At 50.5% G+C, this 25,993-nt stretch overlaps 1 protein-coding gene across 2 annotated transcripts; it reads right to left on the minus strand.

Moving 5' to 3' along the window:
• Window positions 1-508: 508 nt before the first annotated feature.
• On the minus strand, window positions 509-23,717 carry Slc37a2 (solute carrier family 37 member 2). Of its 2 annotated transcripts, XM_038324042.1 has the most exons (19): window positions 23,564-23,717; window positions 11,372-11,453; window positions 10,803-10,896; window positions 10,610-10,688; window positions 9,222-9,357; window positions 8,937-9,013; window positions 8,055-8,221; window positions 7,519-7,556; window positions 7,158-7,310; window positions 6,740-6,830; window positions 5,287-5,349; window positions 4,859-4,944; window positions 4,205-4,253; window positions 3,963-4,036; window positions 3,639-3,717; window positions 3,417-3,514; window positions 3,152-3,216; window positions 2,891-2,946; window positions 509-1,530 (listed from the first exon to the last, which is right to left on the minus strand). In XM_038324042.1, exons 1-18 carry the CDS (start codon window positions 23,620-23,622, stop codon window positions 2,916-2,918), a joined length of 1,521 nt encoding a protein of 506 aa, XP_038179970.1. In that variant the 5' UTR covers window positions 23,623-23,717; the 3' UTR covers window positions 509-1,530; window positions 2,891-2,915. The 2 variants fall into 2 exon arrangements, with proteins under 2 accessions (XP_038179970.1, XP_038179971.1); XM_038324043.1 differs by lacking the exon at window positions 2,891-2,946.
• Between the last annotated feature and the right edge of the window lie 2,276 nt (window positions 23,718-25,993).

Genomic DNA, 25,993 nt, shown 5'->3' on the forward strand with positions numbered 1-25,993 from the left:
AGGAGTCAAAAGTGCACAGGCTTCCTTCTCTGAAACAGAATGGCACCGCCTGCCCACCTAAGACTCTACCATGGGATGGTGTCACCATCTAGTGGTGTTTAGAAGCAACATGGTTTCGCCTTAAGTTTGCACCTTCCATATAGCATTAGTTAAAATTCTTTGTAGGAAGATTGTGTGAATACTGAGCAAAATATCATGTGTCGGCCCCTGCCCCTTTCCAGGTCTTGAATATCAGAGGTTTCTGGCTGATTGCTCCCTGCAGAATCAAAGTGAGGATCAGGCATATGAGCCTTATATTGTAATACACTGACCAACACAGCATTCTAGTAAATGCAATGTTTGCATTGCTCGTGTTATCAATGTCATGAGTATGTCCTCTGGGAATGGCAGCTGTCACAGCAGCCCCAGAATACCAATCTCTTTGGTCCTGTGATGCCTCTTCACTGCCCCTCATGAGCCCCATGGCTGCTGCTATGCCAGGCCCCACCAAGGATAAGCACAGGCACAGTTGGCAAAAACAAATCTGTATTGGCAATGACGGGCAGCTTAGAGGTCAGGCGGAAATGCCAGGAATCAGCCTGGCATTTCATGATCCAGAACTCAGAGTGGAAGGAGCGTGGGCATCAGAACACTAGGCAAGAGGGTGGCTGCAAGATGGATCCAGGCAGCTGCTCTGTAGCGGCCACTTGGCTGAGTCAAGTGTCACGTTCATTTCTTGCTAAATGTGATGCGCATGCTCAGTGTTGAGTCAGTCTTGTATCCACTGTCCTGTTCATCCCCACAGGAGAGCTGCCACGCAGTGGGCACCCAGTGCTTAACACACACTGGTGTTTTCAGGTGTGCCCAACGCCCCTTAGTCTTCTCAGCACTGACCCCAATGTCTTCATCCACCGAGGTATCTTCAGGGTGAGGCAAGGGAGGTACTGGACTCTGAGGATGGGATGCTCAGGAGCCAAGAGTGAGTCCCCCACCCCATTCAGTACTCATGGCAGCCCCCTTGCTCCACTCTGGCCTTGGCTCTGCGAGAGCAGTGCTAATGCTTCAGAGTGGCTGCGTTACCAACAGGATCAGAGGAGGATAGAGAAGAGGGTCTTACTCTTACATCAAGACTAGTTGATGGGCAAAGGGACAGAGAGGCCCAGCACCTTTGAAACAAGGTACAGACCAATTACAGAGATTATAATTTAACATGGAAGGAAATAGGCACCTTTTCCAGGCCTTGGTCCTGGCTTGGAATTCAAACAAGTAAGAGTCTGAACAGGTCTTCCCTTCTGCTTTCAGCCCCATCCCTTCTGATTGCAGCTCCCAGAGCTCAGGCCTTAGAGTCTTCCATTTTCCATGCTGGGTGCTCGGCAGTCCCTTCCCATAGTCTTCTGTACCCTCAGTGTCAGGATGGGTTTGGGCTGAACTGATTGGATCAGGAGGCTTTGCCTCACCTTGTGATAGACGTTTCCGTTCTCTTGCTCATAGGGAGCACTTTGGGTACTCTCCATGCTGCTCTTCCGATTGAGGCCTCATATTTGTTTATATCTGCATGAACAGGAGAGGTGAGATGAGAAAGTAAGCCGCAGCTTAATAAGCTTCTGCCTTTCATGTGTACTGGCCATAATTAGGGTTCTCTTTAACTTCGTGGGCAAGCTCTGACAAGCCAGAATAATATGGAAAATAAAGTGTTTCTGACACATGTGGCCACTTTACAAAGCATCGAACCACATAGGCCACCTTCTCTAAGAACCTCGGGACAACCCTAGCAGGCATCTGAGGGAAACATCCCCATTATGTTCAACGATGCAGAGACCGAGGAGTCTGCCAAGGTCTTAGAGGTGAGTGTGCAGAGAAACCAAGAATGTCCAGGGACTTCAGGTTCTCAGCCTCGAGCGCTCCCTGCGCTGGTAAATCACTGTCCATTTCTTAATGGCCTTCCAGAAAGAACCAGCCTGGGAGAGCTGCGGTGCCCAGAAAGGCCAGCTATCCCCACAAACCTGGCTTCAGTTTCAGGTTCTGGCAGGAATGGTTCCTCACTTCAAATGAGAGCTGAGAGGTGAGCTACAGTGCCCAAGGCTGGCCTCCAGTCCAGATCGCCACATTTCCCCCCTCCCTTTCTGCCTTTCTGCCTCTCCCAGGCTCCCTACAAGCCTTGCCCAGAGAATGTAGGCGAACCGAGATAAATCACACTGTCCAGTCCCATTCCCCTCCTCCAGGGCAGGCACGGCAGGACAGACCCCTGAATCCCTCCACTTTTAGTGCTGCTTCCAGCTTTCAACCTTTCTCCTGTATGATGCCTCTTAAAGTGGATTTTCCCAGACACTGTATACTGTTACCAGGGCCCCAGGGGGTGGCTCTTCATGTATACCATCCAGCCCAGGTCCAGGCTTGGCCAGCTCCTTCTTAGGAACCCAGAAAGGCCCCAGGGACAGTCGCCCAGTCACCAGCACACCAGCCTCTTGCCAGCCACTGCCTCAATCACTGACCTATGAACCTTCCATGTCCACCACCACCAGACACCAGGCAGAAACTACCCCGGAATTAGCCATTCTGATTGCAATTTCTTCCAGAGGCTTTGATTTCATAGTTGCCTTTGTCCACACACCTCAGGCAGAGGGGGCAGGTGACTTTGATTTCTGACATTTAGGAGGCACCTGCAGCTCAGCCTCGGTTCAGAGAAGGATTCTGTATCTCTGCCCGCTTTGCCCTATGGGTGTGTCCAAAGCCTGTTATAGCATCTCAGATCCCCTGAGAAACACTTCCCAAGCGCCACGCTCTGACTAGCTTGAATCTCCCAAGGAAACAGAGAAAGCTGGGGTAGGGGGATCACACACAGGAAAGGGCAGGATCCACATGCAGCCACCATTCTGATGGCTTATTAGTCAGACTGGAGGAGAATACTCACAAACTCATAGGGCTTGAGGAAACTACTATCGCGAGTGAGTTAGGACCAGACTAGAGCTACGGAGACACACGGGGACAACAGAGGAAAGGTTAGCAGGTCTGGGGTGGGATGGGGGTCCAGTAGCACATCAAGGGGCAGGAGCTGCTTTGGTGTTCCTGAGGCCCAGAATGGACCAGCACAAAGGAGTACAGAGTAACTGAGCACTGGGTGGAGTCCCAGAAATGAGGTTAGGTACTGGGCTTCCACTGCCAGGGGACTCACCCACTGCTTATGCTCCGGGACGTCTTCCAGGCCAGGATCTCTTTGTACACCAACCTGCAGAGGAACTGTGGGGAGTTGAAAGCAGAGGGAGAAGGGGAGACGCTGTGATCTGGGCCCGGCTGAGGAAAACAGCGCTCCCCACAGGAAGACATTCCAGGTGCCATCTGTTCACCATCTTAGAAGCCCTCATGTTTTATGCCCGAGTTCCAGTCTGTAGGCATAAAGCATTCCCCAGTGGCCATCTATGTACCCCAAGAACGCTTACCAAGCAAGCCAGGATGTCAGCAGAGATGAGCATGTAAAAGACGTTGTTCCAGCCTGTGGGGGAAATCAGCCCAGCCAGCAGGGGCCCCAGAGCCGCACCTGTACACGACAGTCTCATGACACAGGATACATACCTTCCCTGACCACCGTGGGCAGTGCACCTAGGGGTCCACCCAAGTCAAGGCAGGGGTTCAACTGCCAGGAGCCCAAACCCAGAACAAACCTATGGAGCCGGTCCCGTCGATGATGGCTGTGACCGTGGAGAGAGCCTTGGCGTTACCCTTCAGGCTCTCGTGTGTGCCCTGGGGAGACAGAGTAGGGTGGGATGAGCAGAACCCAAGCTGAGCAGAACCATGGGGGTAAAAGGAGCGCTGGGAGAAAGCTAACTTGAGGAAGGTGGTGATGGGGGCCTGGGGTTGAAAGGAAAGAGCCCATGGGGGGTTCTGCAGCACAACAGGCAGGAAAGGGAGAAGGGGAACTGAACTTGTACACAGAGCCCCTGACCAAGCCCTCAGACCAGCCTGATAGCCAGGAGTAGCCCACTCACCAGGTCAGCAGAGACCGCTGTGGTGATCAGTGCATACGGGCCATTGACCAGGGCCCCACAGATAATCAGCATCACTGGGAAGATAGCAGAGACGGTGTTCTTAGAGATGAGGGACTGTGTGCAGCACAGTGTGTCCAGAGCAAGTGTGTCACACTCCCTGGCCTTGACCCAGCACCCACTTCATGGACCTCCCTGGGCAGAGCTTCTCTAGGGACTGTGTGGGATTCACAGCTCCTCCTCACCTATGGAGCTGGCTATTCCATTCTGGCCAATGTAGTTGTACAAGAACATCTGAAATAGGAAGGAGACAGTTGAAGCCAGTTTCCTCTCGCTGGGCTAGACCAGAGTCTGCAACAGCTGTCTGCTCTGGAAGGCCACACATCACTTGTTCTTCCCGCCATATACATCCAGGCTTCTCAAGTCTTTGTCCCAGACATGGATGGTCTAACCATGGTCATCTCGAATTTCTTTTTCATTTTTTGTTTGTTTGTTTCAAGATGCATGTCATGCAATGCAGACTGTTCTGAAACTCACTCTGTAGCTGAGGAAGACCTTGAACTCCTGATTCTCCTGCCTCAACCTCCCAAGCACTGGGATTACAGGCAGGTACCACTAGGTATGGCTCTTATAATTTCCCCTTCCCCCCAAAGTCTTCTCTGGTGTCTGTCCTCAATCTCTATTATTCCTTGGTCAAAGCATGCAGCAGCTGGTGCCTTTCCTTTCACAGGGCCTGGTCCCCTGCTGACTGTCACTTCTCCTTCTCCGCATGCACCCAGGAAATACACGCACGCATGTTCAAAGAGACAGCTATGCATGCCAATGTGGAGATGGACACACAGGCGTGAGGCCCCAAATATCTGATCACAAGCACATGCACATTGAGATTATACACGTACCATGGGAGCAGCCAAGATCAGCATGATGCAGCAAGTGGTGGCCCTGCCATTGGTGTAGTCACTGATGAGCCCTGCCATGATGCCACCTGGAACACATGCTCATTCACACACTGTCCCTGACACAGCCACGCTGCTCCTCGTCTGCTGCCCACTTTCCCCATCACCCTGCCACATGCTGGCCTGGCCTTAAGAAAGACCATCTCTCTCTGCAGCCTTCCCCTGCACCTATCACTCCAGGAAACCAAAGCACGAAGACTGTCTTTCTTAGTCCCACCCCGCCTCACAGGAGCAAAAATGAGAATACACCAGGAGGTCTTTCTTCTCTGAATCCACTGCCCAGACCATGGCCCGTTGTCCCTTCTCTCTGCACCTCTGCATAGGAACAAGCAGGAAAGACAGCCTGCCAGAACAAAAGGACAGGGCCTTACCTATGATGCCACCAGCGTCAAATAGTGTGGATAGGTCCCCAGCCTCCTTGGCACTAAAGTGAGCTATAAAATACACACATACACACAAAAACAACAACAACAACAACAACAAAAAACCATGGTCAGATACTCAGGGAGGCTCGGAGAAAAGCTCTGAATACCACAGCTGGAAGAGTCTCTGTGGGACACTGGTCCAGCCCAAAGAAGAAGCTGAGGACCCATGACCAAGTGATTGGCCAGGGCCACAGTGTGAGTTTGCAATAGTTTGGGATATACTCCTTCAGGCTCTGAGTCCTACAATACTCTCTTCTGGCTTAGACCTTTCAGGGCAAAGTACCAATCCTGGTATGCCTCCAGCTCTTTCTCCTGGAGTGTAAGATTCTGACTGAGTTTTGGCCCAGCCAGCCATTTCTTTGACCCACTCCTGACCTAGAAGCAAGCTCCATAAGGGCTCTTCCTAGGCAGGCCACAGGAATATGTTAATGCCCACAGCCACAGGAAGAGACCGGTGAGAACATGGGGACCCTGGGTTTAGAAAAGGGAACATTTAGAAGCTTGACTGGTAACTCCACCCTCAAGGCTGATTCATACTCTGAAGTCAGCATCAAAGCCACCAAACAAAGGGTCACAATGCCTACAAAACTGCCCTCCTACTCTGCCAGAATCAGAGAGAGGGGCCACTGTGTAGAGCTATGGGGCAAGCTACAGTTCAAGATCTGGTGGTGACTAATCCCCATGGTTTCCTGGTCTCCCATTCAGAGTAAATGTGTGTGGGGCAGGACAGCCATTGTTCCTTTTCAGAGCTGAGAAAGGGTGAAACAGCTCTGGTGAAAGGTCCTGGGTAAGGGGTGGAGTCCTCAGGATCCTGGGGGTCAGGAAAGTGGAACCTGCTGCTTTTCGGTGTGTTACCCCATCAGTGGAAAGCAGAAATGGAGCAGGTGGAGAGCAAACAGCCCTTCCAGCCACCGCAGTGACCTCTTCCATCCTTACGTCCTTGGGTGGTGTCACTGGAGAGTGGCCATTGCATGGGGGCAGGTCCCCCAGAGTAGCCCAGAAGACTCCAGTACAAAGACATCACTCTCATGAAGGCCCTTGGAAGAAGAGCCTTGGAGGTCATGGAGTAAGACACACAGCCTCTTCCTTGAGGTGGAGGAGTTCCAGGCAGACTCCGCCCACCTTTGGGCCAAGCAGCCCGCACACACAGGCTGGAGAAATGAGGGTTACAGGACAGAACTTTGTGCTCCTAAGGTCCAGCACAGCTCCCAGGGGGCCAGTGGCTGGAGATAGTGCTTGGGGCTCAGCATCCTACTTGCTGAAGTAAGCAAGCAAATCTCCCAAACCAAAGAGAGGTCCAGCTTTGCTTAGGTTGTTTACCAGAGTTAAACTCAGGCACAGTGTCCTCTCTGCCCCAGCAGAGACCCTGTTTCTCAGCTCTTCTTCCCCTGGGACTCACCCACATTGAAGATGTACAAGGGCAACCAGTAGAGGAAGGTGTAACTGACTAACTTGGCAAAGAGCAGACACAGCGAGAACTCGATCACACCCTGGGTAGCACAAGAGAGGACACAATGAAAAGGTGCTCGAGAGATCCCCAGTCCAGTGGAGGTCTCACCGGTGTTTAGAATTACGCCATGACTGTCATCACTCCCATACAAAGCAACCCCAAATATGCACCCCATCCTAATGGCAGCAATGTACCTACTGCCTCATGCCATGTCAAGACAGCCCTCCTATCCTGCCCTTCCCAAGGAGCCATCCTACAGTCTGTACAGAAATTCTTGACGCCACCTGCCCCCCCACGTACCCTATCCACTGAGAGCTAGTGGAAATTCTAGAGAGACCCTTCTCTCTTCACCCCACAAACATCTCACCGGAATTTTGAGTGCCCCCAGAAAACTGATGGCTGCAGGCTCGGAGCCCGGCTCCTTGAAGGAGCTGGCTGCAATGTCCACATTACTCTCCCTGCAGGAATAGGGACCATTCACAGGATCCTCAGGGTTGTCCCGTTCCTTCTCCAGGTCATCCTGAGCAAAGGAAAAGATCCCTCCTTGTGGGCAGGGCCATTTACCAACCTTCTCTAATGTGAAGGATGGCCCAGGTGAGAGGTAGGGGGCCCCCATCCTGGGGGAGGTGTATGTTTCTCTCTTGGGCTGGCAGGCCCACCAGGTTTGGGCCCTCCCATGGCCAGTTCTTGTGAGGAAGGCAGGGCTAGGGCTGGAATGGTCTACTCACATGGTGCTGAGGAGGGGTGCAGTCCACATCTTCTGGATCTGGGGAGGTGGGGACACGGGGGACAAATGCCTTTCTGAGAAGCTTGCCAATAGTTTAGCCCCTCACTTTACAGTGGGTCTAAACTAATGGAGAGTTATCCCTACATGCCCCGCATGGGCCCCAGCATTAAGGGGGCAGGCATTCTAGGCCAGCCTGCCTCTTCTAGGAACTGTTATGACTGCTCTTGACCTGGTAGCGATACACTGGTATTGCCAACTCAGGGCTGTCAGAGAATGGGAAAAAACAGTAGCCGTCTGAATGTAAGAGGCACAACCCTTCAGCAGAGCGAGCACCCACTACAGACAAAACATTTAAACTACAATGTCCCTCTCTTCAGAAATCCTTGGGAGCAAGTACTTTTTTCACTTTACAGATGAAAAGGGCAGTTTCAGGGTCACAGAGCTCATTACCCAATACCCTGAACAGCAACGCTCACAGAATGTCTGCTTTCTCCCACAAACCTACGTTCAAGCATGGGTGTGGAAGGGTCCACTCACATTCAATGAGAAAGAGGAAAGTGATGATGCCCATGGCAGCGGTGATAACGCCAGGCACGATGAATGACAGGCCCCACTGCTGGTTTACCCAGATTCCGGCGATCAGGGAGCCCAGGATGTTACCCACAGAAGTGTGGGAGTTCCAGATGCCCATGATAAATCCCCGCCTGAAGAAAAGGGGAGGAAGAGGGATAAAAATGGGGGAAAACACCCCGCCCAGCCAAGCCCAGAAGACTGGCTGCCTCTAGCCTCTAGAATGTGGGCACAACTGAGATTCTCAGAGACCCCAAGGACAGTGCAGAGAAAGCTTTGGGCTGAGATCCGGTGCGGTGCGCTAGCCAGCTCCCCGGGCAAGCACAGATGGGAACTCTGACCACGGGGAAGTCATGAACCTTTCATTCTTCTTTTTGACCCCTATCAATATCACCCTAAACAGGAGTCTTTAACTGGGGGTGATTCTATCCCACAGGGGACATCTGGAAACATCTGGAGATTTTCAATGCCCCTGACTTGAGTTTTGCTACTGGAATCTAGTTTTGCACACTGCAAAAACAGTGTGTGGGGGCAGCCCCCATAGCAAAGAACTGAACAGCTCAGACCAGCAGTGCTGAAGGCAAGAACAGGCAATCTTACACAAAAGCCAGTCCATAAATTTTACCTTTAATCAAAAAATTGAAATAAACCTATTCGAGAAGCATGTCTGCTCTATGGGTTAAATCCTAAAGATGAGGAAAACAGCACTGCCCTTTAGCCTCAGAGATGTTTCTTCTCAGTGGGTGATATCCGGCAAGAGGACACATTTTCTACTATTTCCTCCTGGAAGTACTCCGGATGCCTCCCTTGCACCCCCAGGGCCTTCCCCCCCCCCCCCATCACACTTACTTGCCCTTTCCAAACCAGTTGCCGACACAGGTCACCACGGATGGCCAGCCTGTGGTCTGAACAAGCCCATTGCAGACCTGTAGGAGAAAGGGAAGGTAAGAGTGAGCTCAACCATCCTGAGTGGAGGAGGCTCAGTGTCGTGGCTGAGGAGCGGGAAGATGGCAGGAGCCTGGGACTGAAGCAAGGGGACCACGTCCCTGTCTGCTCTGACCTGGAGATGGCCAGGGACCTCAAGGGACCTCTCTTCGAGGGAGACAAAGACTCAAGTGCAAGACAGACTCATACCTGGATAAGCACAAAGTACCAGAGCATGTGGATATCCCAGAAGTACCCCAGGCCAAAGAGGGAAGTGAACAGGCCGCTGAGCACCATTCCAGCTGAGAGGTAGTAACGGAGGGGCAGCCGCTCCCCAAAGATTCCACTGGAGAAAAAGACAGGGGTGAGCTCCAGGTTAATGCTATGTCCACTCTACCTCCTCCTTCTCCTACCCATGTTGCCGAAGTCACTGTGGCCGTGGTGAGCAGTGATGACCTGTGTCCTACTACATTCCAAGACCGACCCCAGCCCTCACTTTCAGGGCTTCTCTGCTTTATCTGACACTCCTTTGACAATTCTGCTGCCATGTCCCTCCCTGCTGGCTGACTAAGCCTTTTATTTATTTATTTTTTCAGCACATCCTCTGCTGTTTGGTTTTGGTTCCCATGTGTCCCTTCATGGTTTAGTGTCATATTCAGATTGCCTTTCGGGTACCATGACTTGGACTTCCCTAAAGCAATGGAAGCTCAACACTCTAAATTCTAAATTCTCCTTCCTCCTTTCATCAAAGAGGCCTCTGAAACATCAGCAGTCCAGACATTCAGCTCCTTAGGCGGTGAGAGCTTAGAACCTTGCTATATATAACCTGTCTTGTCCACCTCAGCTTCTCCCTCACACCTAGGTAAACTCCTCCCTCGGTTCTCCCTTTCCATAGCCTGGGGCAGGCCCTCTACAAATGACCTTTGCGAATAGCCCTGTCTCCTGCTATTGCGTCCCTCCAAGTTCCCCTTCAGGTAACCCTGTGAAGGTTCTGCCTGTACTCCGAGCTGTTCCCTATTCTAGGTGTTCACTCGTGCTGCCAGCCTGAGTGACCTTCCCCACGGCCATGCCCATGGCTCTTCACACTTCAGAGCTCGTCTGTAATGCCTTCCCTAAACTCCTCGTCTTCAATCCCAGTGCACTGTCTGATTCCCCAGCTTTAACCACTTTCAATCAGCTGCTAAGATAAGGGTCCTTCTACTAGGCCATGAACTCCGCAGAGGTCACAGCCTGCCTTGTTCATCTGTGATTTCTGACAGCAAGCTCTGCTGCTGGGTGAGACCCACACTGGCTGTGTGATTAAGACAGCACTGGGTAGGCTGTCCTTTGGAATCTGCATGTCCAGGGCTTAGAGGACCCTGGTCCATACCCACCAATGCTTCCTGTCCACCAGCAGCAGGTGAAGGAACACTGTGGTGACCACAGTGAAGGAAGGAGGCTAATGGCCTGGGTGGGGACTTGGCTTCACGCCCACACCTAGGCACCATCAGCTTTCCTGCCTTAGCCTGCAGCCCCAGGTCAGCCAGGAGAAGCAGCAGTCACGAAGCATCTACCCCACCCCCACCCCCAAATGGGCACAGGCTCTGCCTTTCTCTTACCTAATAAACATGCCAATGGCATAAGCCACTAGGAAGGCGTTGTCCACAGCTCCCAGTAACTCCGTGTAGTCATCTTTGTCTGAAAGCAGGTGGGAAAGACAAAAAGTTGCCTAGGTGGCTGACCCCACAGGAGCCCCTTTCTTTCTCCAGGAGGGATTGGGGAGTAGAGAGCAGCCATGTGCCTGGTTCTTACCAAATGGACTCCAGCTGCACCAGGTAGTATCGTTGGGATCGTGGGTGTCGTTTTCAGGTCTCACCAGCTCTGAGCAGTTCTGGTGCAGGCGGCTCTGGAAGGCAATGGCACACATTAGTCAAGGATCATATTGTTCCCTGGAGCCCACTCGGCCCAGAGAGAAGCAAGCAGCCTGCTATTCAGTCCCAAGCAGCACTGCTTCTCCCACCACAGTCCATGCTCCTTCCTGCCGGCACCTCCTCCAGCAGGGGTAGGTGGCCAGAAGACGCTCATGAATGGAATCCACAGAGCCTAAAACCTCTGCCTTCTCAGCTCCCCCACACCAAACAGCACTGCTGTCTGGAAGGTGAAAAAGGGAATGTGTGGGAGAACACTACAGGAGGATTGTAGGAAAGAACCAACAGTGGGTATCTGGCAGGTGGAGGGAATGGTCCCAGCCACCAGGGAAAGGGAACTTGGAAGGTGATGGCCTGATGGAGCATCCAATTGCAGCACACGTGTCTGCCATGTTGTGTTTGTCAGCACACAACATGCCCTGCAGAATGTTCTCCCTTACCAGCCAGCCTCACCTTAACAATGCTGATGGGCTTTCTGGACATGTGATAACAGACGTAGACGAGGAAGGTGAGCAGCAGAATGAAGCCACGGAACCTGGAGGAGAGAGGGGCAGCACAGTCAGCAGAGGCCCAGCCACGGAGCCTTCAAGGCCTCAGCACCAACGGTTTACCTTCAGGCTCTCTTCTAGACCCCAGCTCCCAGGGCAAAGGTCAGGAGTGTCTATGAGCAAAGGACCTCCCCTGCTCCGGCCCCTTTCTTTCCAACCCTTAGCCCTTCTAGGGTCTTATTGCAGCAAGGCTGTCTCTGTGTCTGGATATGTGGAGCAATTATGGCCACAGGGAATTGAGTCATTTTCTAAACGTCTGAAATGATGGGCATGGGGTAGAATTAAAGGGGAGAGGGGTCTTTCTACAGAGTGAGGTCCAGATTTCTCTTGTGCTTAGAAGACGGCAGACTTGGTCCAGACTACAGGAAGAGATGACTCAGCTGGGACAGCTGGTGACAATGCCTGAGTCCTCTCCCTCATGGTCCCTGGCTCATGGTCAGTTCCGCTCCACAGAAAGGTGATGGTTTCCTCTGTGGCTCACACACCCCTTGTGACCTCCCCTGACCTACTTCTTAGCTCATGTGCTGTCCAGATGGAAAGAGCAGTTTAATCAAGAGTCGCTCCAAGTTTCCACTGTGCCATAGCTGCTGCACCTCCCGTGGGGCCTAGGGAGGATCCTGCAGGGCACCCCTGAGTCACTGTTTCCCCAGCAAGGCATCAGCTGAGCTGACTCAGCAACCAGGAACCAGAAGGTATATGGAAAAACTAGACCTCAGAATGGGGGATGAGGGGACAGCTCCGTGGTAGAACACATGATCAGTACACTCGAGGCCCTGAGTTCTAGCCCACCAACCAACAAACCAACCTGGAAGAAAATGTCAGATGTTAGGAGAAGACGCATGCCTTTGCTCCTTAAAGAGAAGGGCTGGGGAGAAGGGCAAGCAGGCCCTGGAGCTCTCCTCTCCCTTGGCTCCATGAACCGAAGGCAGACACTAGGATGCTCACCCTGCCCTATCTGGTAATCTGTCCCGAGACTCTAAACTCACTTCCTCCAAGCACATAATTAAGCAATGCGGGCCACCGCTTGTGAAACAAAAGGTGTTTCTGCAAAACCTTAATTGAGTTGAGCTGCCAAACCCTGCCTCACTTCGCCCTGGACTTCAGCTTCCTACCAAGACGTCAGTTTCTATTCTTTCCATGGCTCTGTAGTTTTTCTTCGAAACCTTGGATGGTGGTGCACACCTGTTGGGACGGCACTCAGGAGGCTGAGGCAGGAGAATTGGGAATCTGAGGCCAGCCTGGGCTACATAATGAGACCTAATCTCAAAGCACCTCCTTGGATACTTGTTTCTGAGGCACCTGTGTCAATCAGAGGTCTTCTAGGGACCATGGAAGCCAAGGTTACCCCAGATGCCTACCTGACTCAGTGACTGACATCAAAAAGCTTGGCGACACTGAAATTTTCCAGGTCTACCAATTATCTATCTATCTATCTATCTATCTATCTATCTATCTATCTATCTATCTATCTATATGTTACACACACACACACACACACACACACACACAGCTGATTCCTAGTTCAGGGATTTCTAGAATTTTCTGTTAGAGAGAGGACCCAGCCAGCCTAGGCAAAGAGCAATGGATGGATGGGAACTTCAACCCTATAGTTAACTGGGCTGTTGCCTAATTCAGGGGGAAAGCAGACAGCACTGAGTGACACCACCCACTCACCTGGTTAGTCTTCTGCTTTTGGCTTCTTCAACTGTATGTGACGGTAATATCAGCCCTAACTCACTCATTCTCATCCTAGTCCCTGGGTACCTGTGCTTTCACCTTTAAGTGCCACACAGCTCAGCTTCTGTGACTACTATCTTAACTGACCACATAGAGGTGCTAGGGTCCTTGCCACAGTCACAACATATCAGATCCTTTCTGGTTCTGAACGACCTTTGGGAACTCAAGTCCCACTGTATCCCCTGAGAGCCCAGCAGTGATGGCTGCTCAATAACAGACCCTACTGTTACCTGGGTGGTGGGAGGTCCTTCTGTCTATGTGTTGCTTTTATTGGTTAGTGAATAAAGAAACTGCCTTGGTCTATAGCAAGGCAGAACTTAGCTAGGTGGGGAAAACTAAACTGAATGCTGGGAGGAAGAAGGCGGAGTCAAAGAGAAGCCATGTAGCCCCGCTGGAGACAGATGCTGGAACTTTACTCAAGGCAATACACAGATTAATAGAAATGGGTTAAATTAATAAGTAAGAGCTAGCCAATAAGAAGCTAGAGCTAATAGGCTAAACAGTATGGCAAATAATATGGTTTCTGTGTGATTATTTCTGGAGTCTGGGAGGCTGGGAAACAAACAAGCGGCCTCCCACAACACCTGGAAAGTAAGGCTGCACCTCAGTAGACACTCTAGATGCCTCATGAGATAGATGGAACCAAAGAGGCACTAGAGGAACAAGCCAGCTGTCCGAATCCTTCCCCTTTCACCTTGACCCCGGTGTCCACACTACTTTCCTCCCACACACCAGAAGCTTCCCAGGGAGGAAGGTCCAGCCCATCTTTCTCTGACTTTATCCCATCTGAGTTCCCAGGTGTTCATCCTTCTCGGCTCGATGCCCCTTTCACCCATAGTTTCACCCCTCCCGGCCACTGCAGAGAAGAGACACAGTCATGCTCAAATCTAACACCCTGATGCTCTTAGAAAAAACAAGACTGCTTCTACATCCACCCATGCACCTACCATGCCACAGGCACCACACTAGGGGTCTGACAACTGCAAGAGAAATGGGAAGGAAGATCCTGCTTTCTGGACTTCATGGGTGACTATGCCATAAAAGCAGGAAGCCTTGTGTGACAAGGGAGTACAGGCGGACACGAAACAGCGGTGTCAGGCGAAGGAGCTGTGGTTTCAAAATCATGCAGGAGATGGTTAAGTCAACCAGGGCTGGGCAGGGGGATGTGCCAGGGAGCAAACACTGGGGAAGGCGCAGAGGCTTGAAATAACAGTGCTGGCTTGGGAACACCGCATGGCTTCAGATATCAGGAAGGGGAGACTTGAGTCAAGCGGAGAAGGACAAGTGGCTGAATGAGGTAGGGCCAGGTAGGGCCCTGTGTGCCAAGAAGTTGAGTTTGGGCTCTCTCTTGAGGAGGATTCAAAGCCATCAGAAGGGCTGGGCTTTCCTGGGCAACGGTGCTGTGGACACGAGCCAGGTGAAACCAGGGCGAAGCCCCGTGTGGGCTTCCTCATGGCAAGATGGTGCCAGCCCATGCCTTCCCATTCTGTCAGCCTCACAGGATTCCCTTGATTTCAAGCTCATGTCTATAGGGACAAAAAGTAAGGACTTAGAACCAGGCAAAGATAGCTCTCTTCCCCAAACCTGTTCACTCCTCTGAGAAGTACTTCTTCCACCTTGTTCCGGGAACTGCTGACAGATGTTCACTACAGATCTTACAGCATTCTTGACTCCCAGCGGATGCTTAAAAAATGGCTGATACTGTTTTAGATTAGCTCGTGAAGAAGAGCCAGAAGGACTAGAGGCAGCTCTTGCTACTATTACAAGGGGATTTCTGGACCTTTATTTGCCTAACAGAACTTAAGAGGCCATCAGTCCCTCCTCCCTACCTCTCCAGGATACCTACCTGGGTCTCCTAAGACATAAAGACCTGGGGCTGCTTGCCCTGCCTTGCTTAGGGTGGGTGGAAGAGAGTCTGCAACCATACAGAGAAGCTGGGTAGCTGAGGTCTTCTGGGGGGCAGACAGTAGATCAACCAGTCTACACTGGCATCTGATCTGTGATTTTTATTTTCAAACCTGCCCAGCCTATATCCCAACCTCCAACAAAATAACCGGACCACTAATTCAGCAGGAAGGACAGGACCTTTGAGAGTCAGGGTTCCTCGACTGTGTTGCCTGGTGTTAGCCTGACACTGGTCTCCTCTGGGACTTCCTGCCTGGCCTCCAAAGGGTGGAAGGTTAAGCTCCAAGTCACAACACTGACTGGGCCCCAGCCTACTTGGAGCCAGGCCTCCTACTAGCCTGGCTCCTTTCAGGTATTCATGAAAGGGCCCCAGGTGCTGTCATTCAAAGAGGCCCAGAAACAGGAGGTTTATGGGTGGAGCTAGACTTGAGGCTGCAGAACTCAAGCTTGTTCACAGGCCAGACAGCTGAGGACTCTGGGCAGGGTAGGACCTGTAGGTTTCACTTCTCATAAGTCCTTCCCTCAGCAACCAAGAAGTCCCACAGGGGATGCAGAGAGAAGACTTGCAGAGTCATGAGGCAGGAGATGGCCGTCCTGGTGCAGAGCTGGGCAGGGCAAGCAGGCCAGGGGCCAAGGAACATAGACCACTCCATGTAGGGGTAGCTGCCCCATGACCTTCTAAGGCTTTTATGTGGGGGTGGGGTGGCACTTCTTAGAGTACCACCTCCTCTACCACCAGACGGTGGTTACTGAATAACCAAGTCAGATAGAGCGGGACCAGCTATCTCTTAACTGTTAGCTGACAACCCAATTCTTCTTTCCCAGGACCTTGATAATAGCTTTATCAACCTCATTAAGACTTTGCACTAAGAATGATTCTGGGCTAGAAAGAGGGAACAAGGTGTCCCACAGTAGCAGTAGATAATGAACAAACACCACCCTTAATTAATTATTCTCCTCACCACCACAGCAAGCCAACAAGACCCCAAGAGCAGCCTCTGATCTTGGGAGAGGTGGAAACGGCTTCTCCTCTCTCACCACTGCTCCCCGCCTCCTCCTTTGCTCCACAGTTACTGCTCTGACAGCCCCGACCATGACTTAGAGACAGCGGCGGGACTTCAACTCTGTGGATCACCACCCCAGCTTCAACCCGGGACAGCCCCGAAGATCAACAGCAGGAGGTGGCTGCGGGCGACCTTGGCGCTCTCCCTGAGGAAATGAACCTGGTGACCTGTTCTTGGGTGTGCCTGTTCTGGGGACAGTAGTTCTGGAGAGGAGAGAGGGCTGAGTACAGTAATAAGCAGAGCAGGGTCAATGAGGACGGTGCCACCCTCACCCTCCACCAAGCCCTCCTGGAGATGTCCGAGTGGGGAAGGGCCAGGCAAGAACAGATGCCCAAGGGCAGAGTCCTGTGTCGTGCCCACAGTGTACGAGAGTGAGCGGGGTCAGGCCAGGCTGGAGAGAGCTTTCAAGGGACAGGGAGCAGGCCCATGGAATCCCATGCCTCTTGTCCTTCTCCTCTATTTGGGTCTGAGGTACTGCTCTGAGAGATGGAAGTGGCAGGGCTCAGCTGGCACCACTCTTCTGAACAATGGATGTGCGCACATCCTTCCAGGACCCCCAGGAGGCCTGGCCTTGGCCTCACCCTCGCTGTCTCCTGAGTGTGCCTAAGCTAGAGGTCAGAGGAGCGGTGACACCAGTCCACACCATAGGCCAACTTAGTGACAGTCGCTGGCGGTGAGGTATGGCTTCGGGGCTCTACTCCTATTTGGCCAGCTCTTCTAAAGCCCACAAACTTGCTCCCTTCACAACCTGAGTGACACCTTGTGCTGTAGCTTCTAGCCCAGCCCATTCACTCTTTCTGAGCACTCAGGGCTCCCCTAGTTGGCTTTCTTCTCAAATATATATTCCTTCTTTCCAAAAAGAAAAAGAAAAAAAAAAAGATCATCGCCTTAACCATAAATTTCATCTGGAATGATCTGAGTTCCTGCGGTTTCTTGTCTGGGAAGGATCTTGGGGCCCAGTCTTAGGTCCCCTGGATCTCTCTGATCCAGCATTCAATCCCAGCTAGAACGGGACTAGAAGCATGGCATTCGCGGAGCTGTTTGCAGACCCAAGGCAGCTTTTGTGCTTTGTGCTGGTGTTTCTTTGGGACTGCCTGACTCTGACCTCAGTGAGCACTGGCTACAGCTTGACTGAGAAAGGTCTCCACCCAGCTACACAGACAACTCCAAGCCGCCTCCTAGATCGGTCCTCACAGCTTGAGCAGACTGGCAACACTCGGAGCGGTGGGGGTTGGGCACGCTCTGTCCTTTAAGGAGGGAAAGAGGAAACACCAGGGAGAAAAGGGGAAGCCCAGAAAACAGCTGCTGTGAGCTGCACTAATAAAGACACGGGGGATGGGCCTCAGGCTCACGCGCTGGGTGACAGGAAGGGGGTTAGACTCCAGCATTCCGGGGATCACTCCTTTTCAGGGCACGTGGCTCTAGCCCTCACAGCTCTCCCTAAGCAGTTCCTTCTGCTGCCCTTATCGAGCACCTCTTGGCAGGAGCCAGGAAAATAAGACGAAGGACAGGAACCATCTGGGACTCAGATCTGATTTCGGCCCTCTGGCTACACAATAGGGAAAAGGACATCAGACATAAGCCAAAAGAAGCTGAGCCTTCATTTCTGGTTCTGCTAACTTACAGTCACTTTGGAGCAACTTGTTTAACCTCTCAAGGCTCAGTGTTATTTTTAAAATAAAAGAGTAAATGACCACACAAGATCGTCACAAGGACCACAAATACACTGGGCGCACACGTATCTGACACAGGCAGCAGCCCTCGGTGTGTGTTTGAATATTTTTCTGCTCTCTCTTCCTCACCAACTCCACAGCACAGAGCCATCTGTCAGCCCTTTCCTTTTCCATCTCCCAAGAGACGATTAAGGAATGGGGCAAACACAAACAGTGTGGGAGTCCAGCTCCTGCTCCTCCTCCTGCCAAAGCGATCTCCCTCCACACCCATTCCTGCTCATCCAGCTGCTGTGTCAGCCGGCTCCCTCCTCCAGGTCCCGAGTTTCTCCTCCTCACCCAGCCCTGTAGGCACTGGCCACAGTCATCTCTCTGGAAAGATGCCCGTGCAGACAGCAACACCAGGCAGGCCCAGGGCTACGGACCCTCTGGGGGTTTGGTGGCTCAGGAACACCACGAACTGGCTGTCCGCTCAGTCCTGACAGGGGACGGAGTAACGCCCACTGGATGGAAACTCCACAGACTCTGTTGGCCTCCACACACCTGCTCACAACCCCACTCCAGGCTCTGCGTTCTTGCACGCTATGCTCCTGCTGGCTGGAGTACCATACAGCCAGTCCGCAGACAAAGGCTGCCGGATTCACTGAGTGCTTTAAAAAGCATTCCATTTGCATACACATAGTAAAGATAAAGATGCTATCAACTGGGGGGGGGGGGCATAGGAGGGGTTGGAGGGAGGGAAAGTGATAATTTCAGTTAAACTTTTTGTTTATTTGTTTGTTTTTACACTGCCCCCCTTTCCCAGGGTTTCTCTGGGTAACAGCCCTGGCATTCCTGGAACTCACTTTATAGACCAGGCTGATCTCTAATTCACAGGGATTTGCTTGCCTCTGCTTCCGGAGTGCTGGGATCAAAGGTGTGTGCCACCACCGCCAGGCTAAAAATATTTTTTTTTTTCAAAAAGAATTAAGTAGAGCCGGGCGGTGGTGGCGCACGCCTTTAATCCCAGCACTCGGGAGGCAGAGGCAGGCGGATCTCTGTGAATTCGAGGCCAGCCTGGTCTACAAGAGCTAGTTCCAGGACAGGCTCTAAAAAAGCTGCAGAGAAACCCTGTCTCGAAAAACCAAAAAAAGAAAAAAGAAAGAAAAAAAAAAAAGAACTAAGTAAATGTAAAAATCAAACTTCTCATTTAATCTCAGTACCCTGAGATTTGAGGGCTGTCATTTTCCTTGTATAGTTAAGAAAATGTAGCCTCATAGAGATTGATTTGTCTAAAGTCAAATGACAGTGTGGGTTTTATTTTCCACCCACATGATCATCAGGAGTACAGTGGGAAGACCAAAGGCTCGGGAGTCGGAATAACCCAGAATCAACTCCAGTACAGTCATTTGCCAGCAACACAATGTTTGACGAGCCACATGCTTTTCTGTGTCTCCGTTTACCAGTATGTCCCATGGAAGAACTAACCTTTCATTAAAAAAAAAAAAAAGACAAATTAATATTACCCAGTACAAAGTAGTACCTACAGAAAGCTTGCAGAATGACAGCCAGTGGTTAACTTCTGGGCTGAAAACAAGCCTAGCCCCCATCCAAACACTCTCCATTTGAGCACTGCAGCAATCTTATGATAGGCTTTGCTGATACCCTTATTTCTCAGGTGAAGGCTTCAAGACTACCTGCTGCTATCTTCAGTTTATGTTGATGCTCTCCTCAGGGCAGTGTGAAAGTAGTGTGTGACAGAGTTCATTTCTAATTTTCTTTCACACTGTACGTCCTTATCCTGTGGTCTCCGTCTGGTCTCATATTTTGTTTAGCACAGGAAATGTGCATGTGTTAACATCCGTCTGTTGTGATCACCAATAACAGATGAGACAGAGAGAACCACCACGGCTGCATGCGTCCTGCATGCCAAGCAATGCCTACCTCTAATCTCAAAAACTTCATGTATCGGACATACTCCAGGAGGCAGCTTTCATCAAAATCAATCCAACTGACCTCTAAAAGACACAGGCCATTTGAACCACCACCCTTTGACACCCAGTGCATGCAGCACCACTTCTAACATTGCTAATGTGGGAGTGGGCATGCAGCTCGGTAGCAGAGCACTTGCCTGGCATACACGCGGCCCTGGGTTCCATCCTTAGGGTTACACAAACAAACGAATGAATAAAACAAAGTAAAAAAAAAAAAGATTGATGACAGCTGTGTCCACAGCATCTCTCCAGATCCGCCATTAATTCCAGGAATGTGGGGCAACGTTTTCATTTTTTCTGCGAGCCCCAGAGTCAGTAACTCACAGCACACAGTGGTAAAAGGATTCCTAACCCTGCATATCCTGAACTTTGGAGATGTTAGAATTTTGGAGACTATGGCAGCTAGAGTTGCACTTCAGGAAGTGTGCAAGTGGGACTGAGGATTTAGTTCAGTTGGAAGGGCCCTGGGCTTCCATCCCTAGTACCATGTAAACCACAAGTGGTGGAATACACACGTAGTCATGGCTCTAAGTAGGGGAAGGCAGGAGGATCAGAAATTCAAGGTCATCCTTGGCTGCATAAGCAGTTTAAGGCCAGAGTGTGCTAGAGATCTTGTTTTTAACAGACAGTGCACAAGTGATGTGTGTGTACAAGGCTGTGCTGTGCGCATTCCTGTGCCGAGAGGCTGACATATGACAGACTCTTTACCACAATTCACCCTCACAGTGGTAGAGCATTTGCCGGGCATAGTTATGAGAAAGGTTTTGTGGAGGGGACTGTAGTAGGTTCCAGAAGAAGTAAGAAAAGAAGCAGTGTATTAAGATCTTGCAAAGCAGGCTCAGGTTTGATGACTTGTCTCACAGAACTCTGAAAATCAGGTTCCTAGAAAACCACCTAGATTTGGTCTTTGACGTTTTAGAAAAAGAAGCACTGAGACTAGCAAGGCTCGCCATACCAATATCATCAGTTACTGTTAGAATCGTGGGGGAAATCGAAAGAGATAACCAGTTTTGTCTACATTAAACATAGAGATAAAATGCTATCATTTGATATTATTTCTGTATTACGTATATGAGGGTGTTTGCCTGCATGTTTGTGCACCACTTGCCTGCCTGGGTCCTCCAACTCAGAATCTTTGTGTTGTATCTCTCTTAAGGTTTTTCCTCTCTAAAAATTGTGTTTATTTGTTTTTATAAGTTGAACACTTATTCTTCTGATAGTCCCACTCGGACAACTTTAAGTACACAGTAGTGAATGGTCAGGAGACTTCTTTGTGGAGAAGCTGAATTGCAGGGATTGCTAAGCCAAGATGTGGAGGACCAGCACTAATTGCACAGGAGTAGGTGAACTGCTATGACCATCACTTACACTTGAAATGTTATTCTAGCTCTCCATTTTCAGGACACCCGTAGAAGGAAGACCTTTTTCTTTCCTCTTAAGTGATCCATAACCCACAGCAATTTAATAAGCATTGTATTTTTTGTAAACCGAAATGTAGAAACTCTGAGTCTTTTTGTTTTACAGGGCGATGTGGCTATTTGTAAAGCTTCCATAAGAATCTCTTCTTTCTTTTTAATAAGAACAGATTTAGAAGAGCTGGTTATGTAATTAAGGCCTAGACTGGATACCATCTTCGACAAGGATGGATATGTAATAGTAACTATATTAGACCCTTAGAAGGAACTGAGGCTTACTGTATGAAGTCAATACCCAAGGAAATGGTTTTCTGAGTTCCTGGTCTTCACAAGTAGAAGAAAGTTGCTTGGTTTTTTGGGTCTAAAAGCCTTAGGATATTTAGGGGACCCAGTGAAAGAAGGATCTGCCCAAATTTATAGATATAGCAGGTAAAACGTGCTAAAGACAGTTCTTGGCATCTCAAGACAATGAATAGTAAAATGACTATGAAAACCCAACAACAATGCTAGACTATTTACGGGAGAGTGAAGTAAGGCTCAGTCAGCAAGGTGCTTGCTGCACAAACTGAGTGTTATCCTCAGTGCCCACATTAAAGGCCTGGCACAGTGGTGGCTGCGTCTGTACTCCCAGGGTGGGAAGGAAGAGACAGGTGAGAGCTACCTAAAGCTCCGTGGAGCTGAGTGCCAAGTTCTGGGTCCCAGTGAGAAACCCTGTCTCAAAGAATAAGGTGGGATGGCTTCTGAAGGACACCTGAGGTTGACCTCTAGCTTCCACAGGGACACACATGCACCGCCTACTAAAGGAAAACTATACACACACATTATTTTTTAAAGGCTCCTTATGGAAACTTCTAGCAACACAAATTTAGCATGACCTACCTGATTAATTAATGCTTTTGCTGTACATGGGCAAATGATGAGATTAAATCTAAGGAGATCCACTTTATTGTGTGATCAAAAATTTTTAGATATTAAAAAAGCTGAAATGGAGTCTACAGAGAAAACAGCAGTGTCGAGGAGAGGACACTCTCCAGGCATCTGCGTCCGGTTTGTGATTGGTCCTGAGTTTAGTTTTCCTTGACACTGAACTCTTCTTCTCTGAAGTGGTAGCTGACCAGATAAGTCTTGTGAGCCATGTCCGCTAGTGAAACAGCATCGAGTCTTAATGTCTAAACAAGCTTATTTGTACTATGCCTTTAAAACCTGCGGTAAAATATACATAGCAGAAAAGTTATTTCAATCACCTTTACATTTAAAGTCAGAAGCGGCAAGCATATTCACATTGTGCAACCATAGCTGCTATCCACATCCACTAAATAGCAACTCTCCACTCCTCTCTCTCAATTCTCTTTCCTGCCAATTATGACATCTTCTTGCTCCTTCATTATGATGGGAGGGAGGTGGACTCTCTAACCCAGGCTCACGCTAAAGTCCTTATCAGAGTCGTTTCATATCTTTCTGAAAACACAAAACTGCTTAATAGTTCCAGATTTAGAAAGGACCAGATAAACCATCTAAGGGATATTGTATGTGATGACCAGCCTGACTGAGAGGGCTGGAAACCAAACACCTTTAAAACCAGGCCAAATGGATCACACTCTAAGCATCTGCCCAATCTGTGTTAAGTTTTACAGTTTATAAACGATGGCAACCAACAAAATATTTTTAACCCCCCAGTTGCTGCTCCTCTTCCCCTCCCCCCTCTTGCCGCAGACCAAGCACATTGCTCTGATGGAGAGTGGCCAAAACCTTTTCTTCCAGCAGATGGGTGACCTTGTGGTCTTGGGGACAGCGCTGTGAAAGCCAGCTCACGCTTTTAAGTGTGACCACCCAGTGTTGGGGGAGCTGCATCCCAGAGACTAGACCGGTGCCCCCAGGCAGGCTCCCAGAACCAGTGATTTCTGTCTTCTGTTACCTAATCCAATCAATAAAATAAACTAAAATGGGACCGAAGATCCCTGGCCACCTTTATAGTTTACCACTCCCTGGCCTCGTTACCCACAGGCAAATCCAGATCCCCCTAAGTGCTACATTAAGAGTTGGAGGTACTCTACAGGTACCCGCCTGTGCGCCTGTTTGCAGATACGGGTGACAAACCGAAAGGATGAAGACTCTTAGGCAGCCTGTTCTTCACCAGGGTCATACATTAGTCTGGGTTGATGTGTAATTAACAGGTCTTTGTTACTAACCGTCCATGCCTGTGCCACTGAAGGAGCCCGGGCTTGAAAGAGCTAGAACCTCCTCCCCCACCCAAGGGACAAGCAGAGACATCAGCCGCCCGCCCAAGTGCCTTTCTGAGCGTCCCGGCAGCCTCCCTCTCCAGCCCTGCTCACCAGCTGTCCCTAGAGAAGGCACGGAGGAACCAGATACCCGGAGCCAAGGAAGACCGCATCTTGCGTGGCCGGTACGGGAGCTGGGAGGACCGAGGACCCAGAGCCGGCGCGAGTGCCCGCCACGGTCGACTGTTGTTTAAATGCCCCGCCGGCTGGCCCGCCCCAGCCAGGGTCCCCGCCCCTTGCACCTGACCTCCCTGCCCTCTGGGCAGCGCCTGCGGCCAACCCCGGCAATCCCTCAAAGTTCGCTAGCAACTGTTTTCTGTGCACTACCATCTGTTTTCTCGAACTTTTTCTCCATGTCAGAGACCTAGTGTCTGAGTTTCCTGGGGCTCCCCTTTCTGGTCTGTGCTTTTCCGTTTCAGTACTCAAGTGGGAGGGGGAACTGAAAACAGCAATCTTACAAGTCATCAACTCTGTGTGACGTCCTGTCTTTGCAGTCCTACTTGTTTTGAGTGGTGCTGTGCCCGGATACAGTGCAAACTAGGCACTCTGTGCGAGGTAGCGCAGTGGAACCAGTGATCCGAGTGCTATCACTCACCCGGAGCTCTGAAGAGTCTCAGGGCGGAAAAGTACTTAGCCCTAAACCCATCTCTCAAGTTCTGGTCCTGCCTGCTCAGATTCCAAACTGCTTACTAAGCCAGCGGGGAGCCTTCCCAAACCTACACTAGATACCCAGTTCTGCCCGCAGTAACGATGTTACCAGCACTCCAATCTCCCCTTTAGAGGCAAGCAGCCAGGTGGCAGTGAAGAGCTACAAGGAAGGGTCTTTAGTGTTCATAAAAATGACTGCCTCTAGTTTGAAGATACTAGGGTGCATTTCCACCTATAAAATGACGCTATTGTGAGATTCCTGTATAGGTAACCAAGGGCGAAATACCAAGAAGGGAAAGGGAAAGAGGGTGGAAAGGGGAGTATTCGCCTGAAAAGTAAACTTGTTAATCGAATATAAAATAGGAATGCTGCCGTGCAAATGGGTTTCAGCCCTAACCCCACCCACCCCTAACTCCTAGGAGTGCCCAGTCCTCAGAGCAAGGTCAGGGAGTTCGCAGCAACAACTCCACCAAACAGGGGAGGACTCAGGATAATAGACTTGGCTAGTCAGCCCTGGTACAGAGCAGAAAGAGGGTAAGCAAAGTTGTAAAACCCTCGGATACTACCAGCAGTTGGGAGTATGGGTCTAGCGCCAGAAACGCAGGCAACAAGTCAAGGCCAGGGGTAAAAGGGCTGGAGGAAGAAGAAAGGCAATAGACAGGAGGCACAAATGCCAGGTCCTATAAAATGCTGGAACACCAAGGGTATCTATCACGTAGAGCGACTTAATCAAATCCTTAAGTACACCACACAGGGTCTGGGGAGATGGCTGAGTGAGAGCACCAGTTCTGCCGGCATGAGGACCTGAGTCTCCAGTATCCACAGAGAAAGCCAGGTATGCTTCCTGTGCCTACAGCCTCAGCACTAGGTGATGAAGACAGGCAGATCCTGAGAGCCTCATTGGCCAGCCAGTCAGTTTACCCAAGACCGAATATCTGTAATTGATAATGATAGAGGAAGACACTCGTGATCCCACTCTGGCCACTGTATGTACATGTACAGGCAAATGCACAACACATTACATGTGTGTGTGCGCACACACACACACAAGTTACAATAAATAAATAAAGAGCACATACTGTGTGTGCCTAAGTATGCATCCCTTTCTTACCATTCAGTGAGGTGGGGATTACCAAAATGCTTTAAAGCTCTCATTTGCCTGGGGCACTCCAATTCCAGGTAGTCAGCACCCCTGTTTAAACAGAAGATATACTAGAGGAGCGAGCTGGCTTCCTCAGAAGCATAACAACTGGTTCCTAGGGGACTACAAGGAGGATCGAGTTGGAATGCAAATGAACCAAGGAAGCTGCTGGTTGGTCATCTGGGGTCACGCAGTAAGTGATGTCAGTAGAGGAATGGAAGAGATCGTTTTCAGAGCTTCTGTGATGCTCTCCAGACTTCAGCAGTGCAGGAGAGCTATCTGTCCATTACAAAGAGTCGGGGAAGAAGGCTCACTACAGTGTGTTTTGCATGTTCTTTGGGGGTGTGCTGGTGTCTTTTGGTAGTCATATTTGCTGGGCGCTGGAACTCTAAGAGGCTGTGCCACTATGTCCCCACTATGTGCCAACAAGTGCCTGGGAGCAGAGACAGTCCTCAGTCTTTGCCTTGTCTAAATCACTGCCTATGGATTGGGCCATGTATCCCTCCCTGTTCGGGGGCCGGAATGGCAACCAGGACATGCCTGTCATCATGCTCCTGTGGGTGACCTAGATGCACTCTGCTTCCTGCTGCTTCAGAGTGACAAAGAGGGACATTACAACTCAGGTATTCCTTTTCCTCACTAACAGCACCTCTCCACTTCTGTCTTGCCTTCCTTTGTATCCGGTACCCACACAG

Source organism: Arvicola amphibius, chromosome 3, assembly GCF_903992535.2.
Source record: "Arvicola amphibius chromosome 3, mArvAmp1.2, whole genome shotgun sequence".
NCBI classification, from domain to species: Eukaryota; Metazoa; Chordata; class Mammalia; order Rodentia; family Cricetidae; genus Arvicola; species Arvicola amphibius.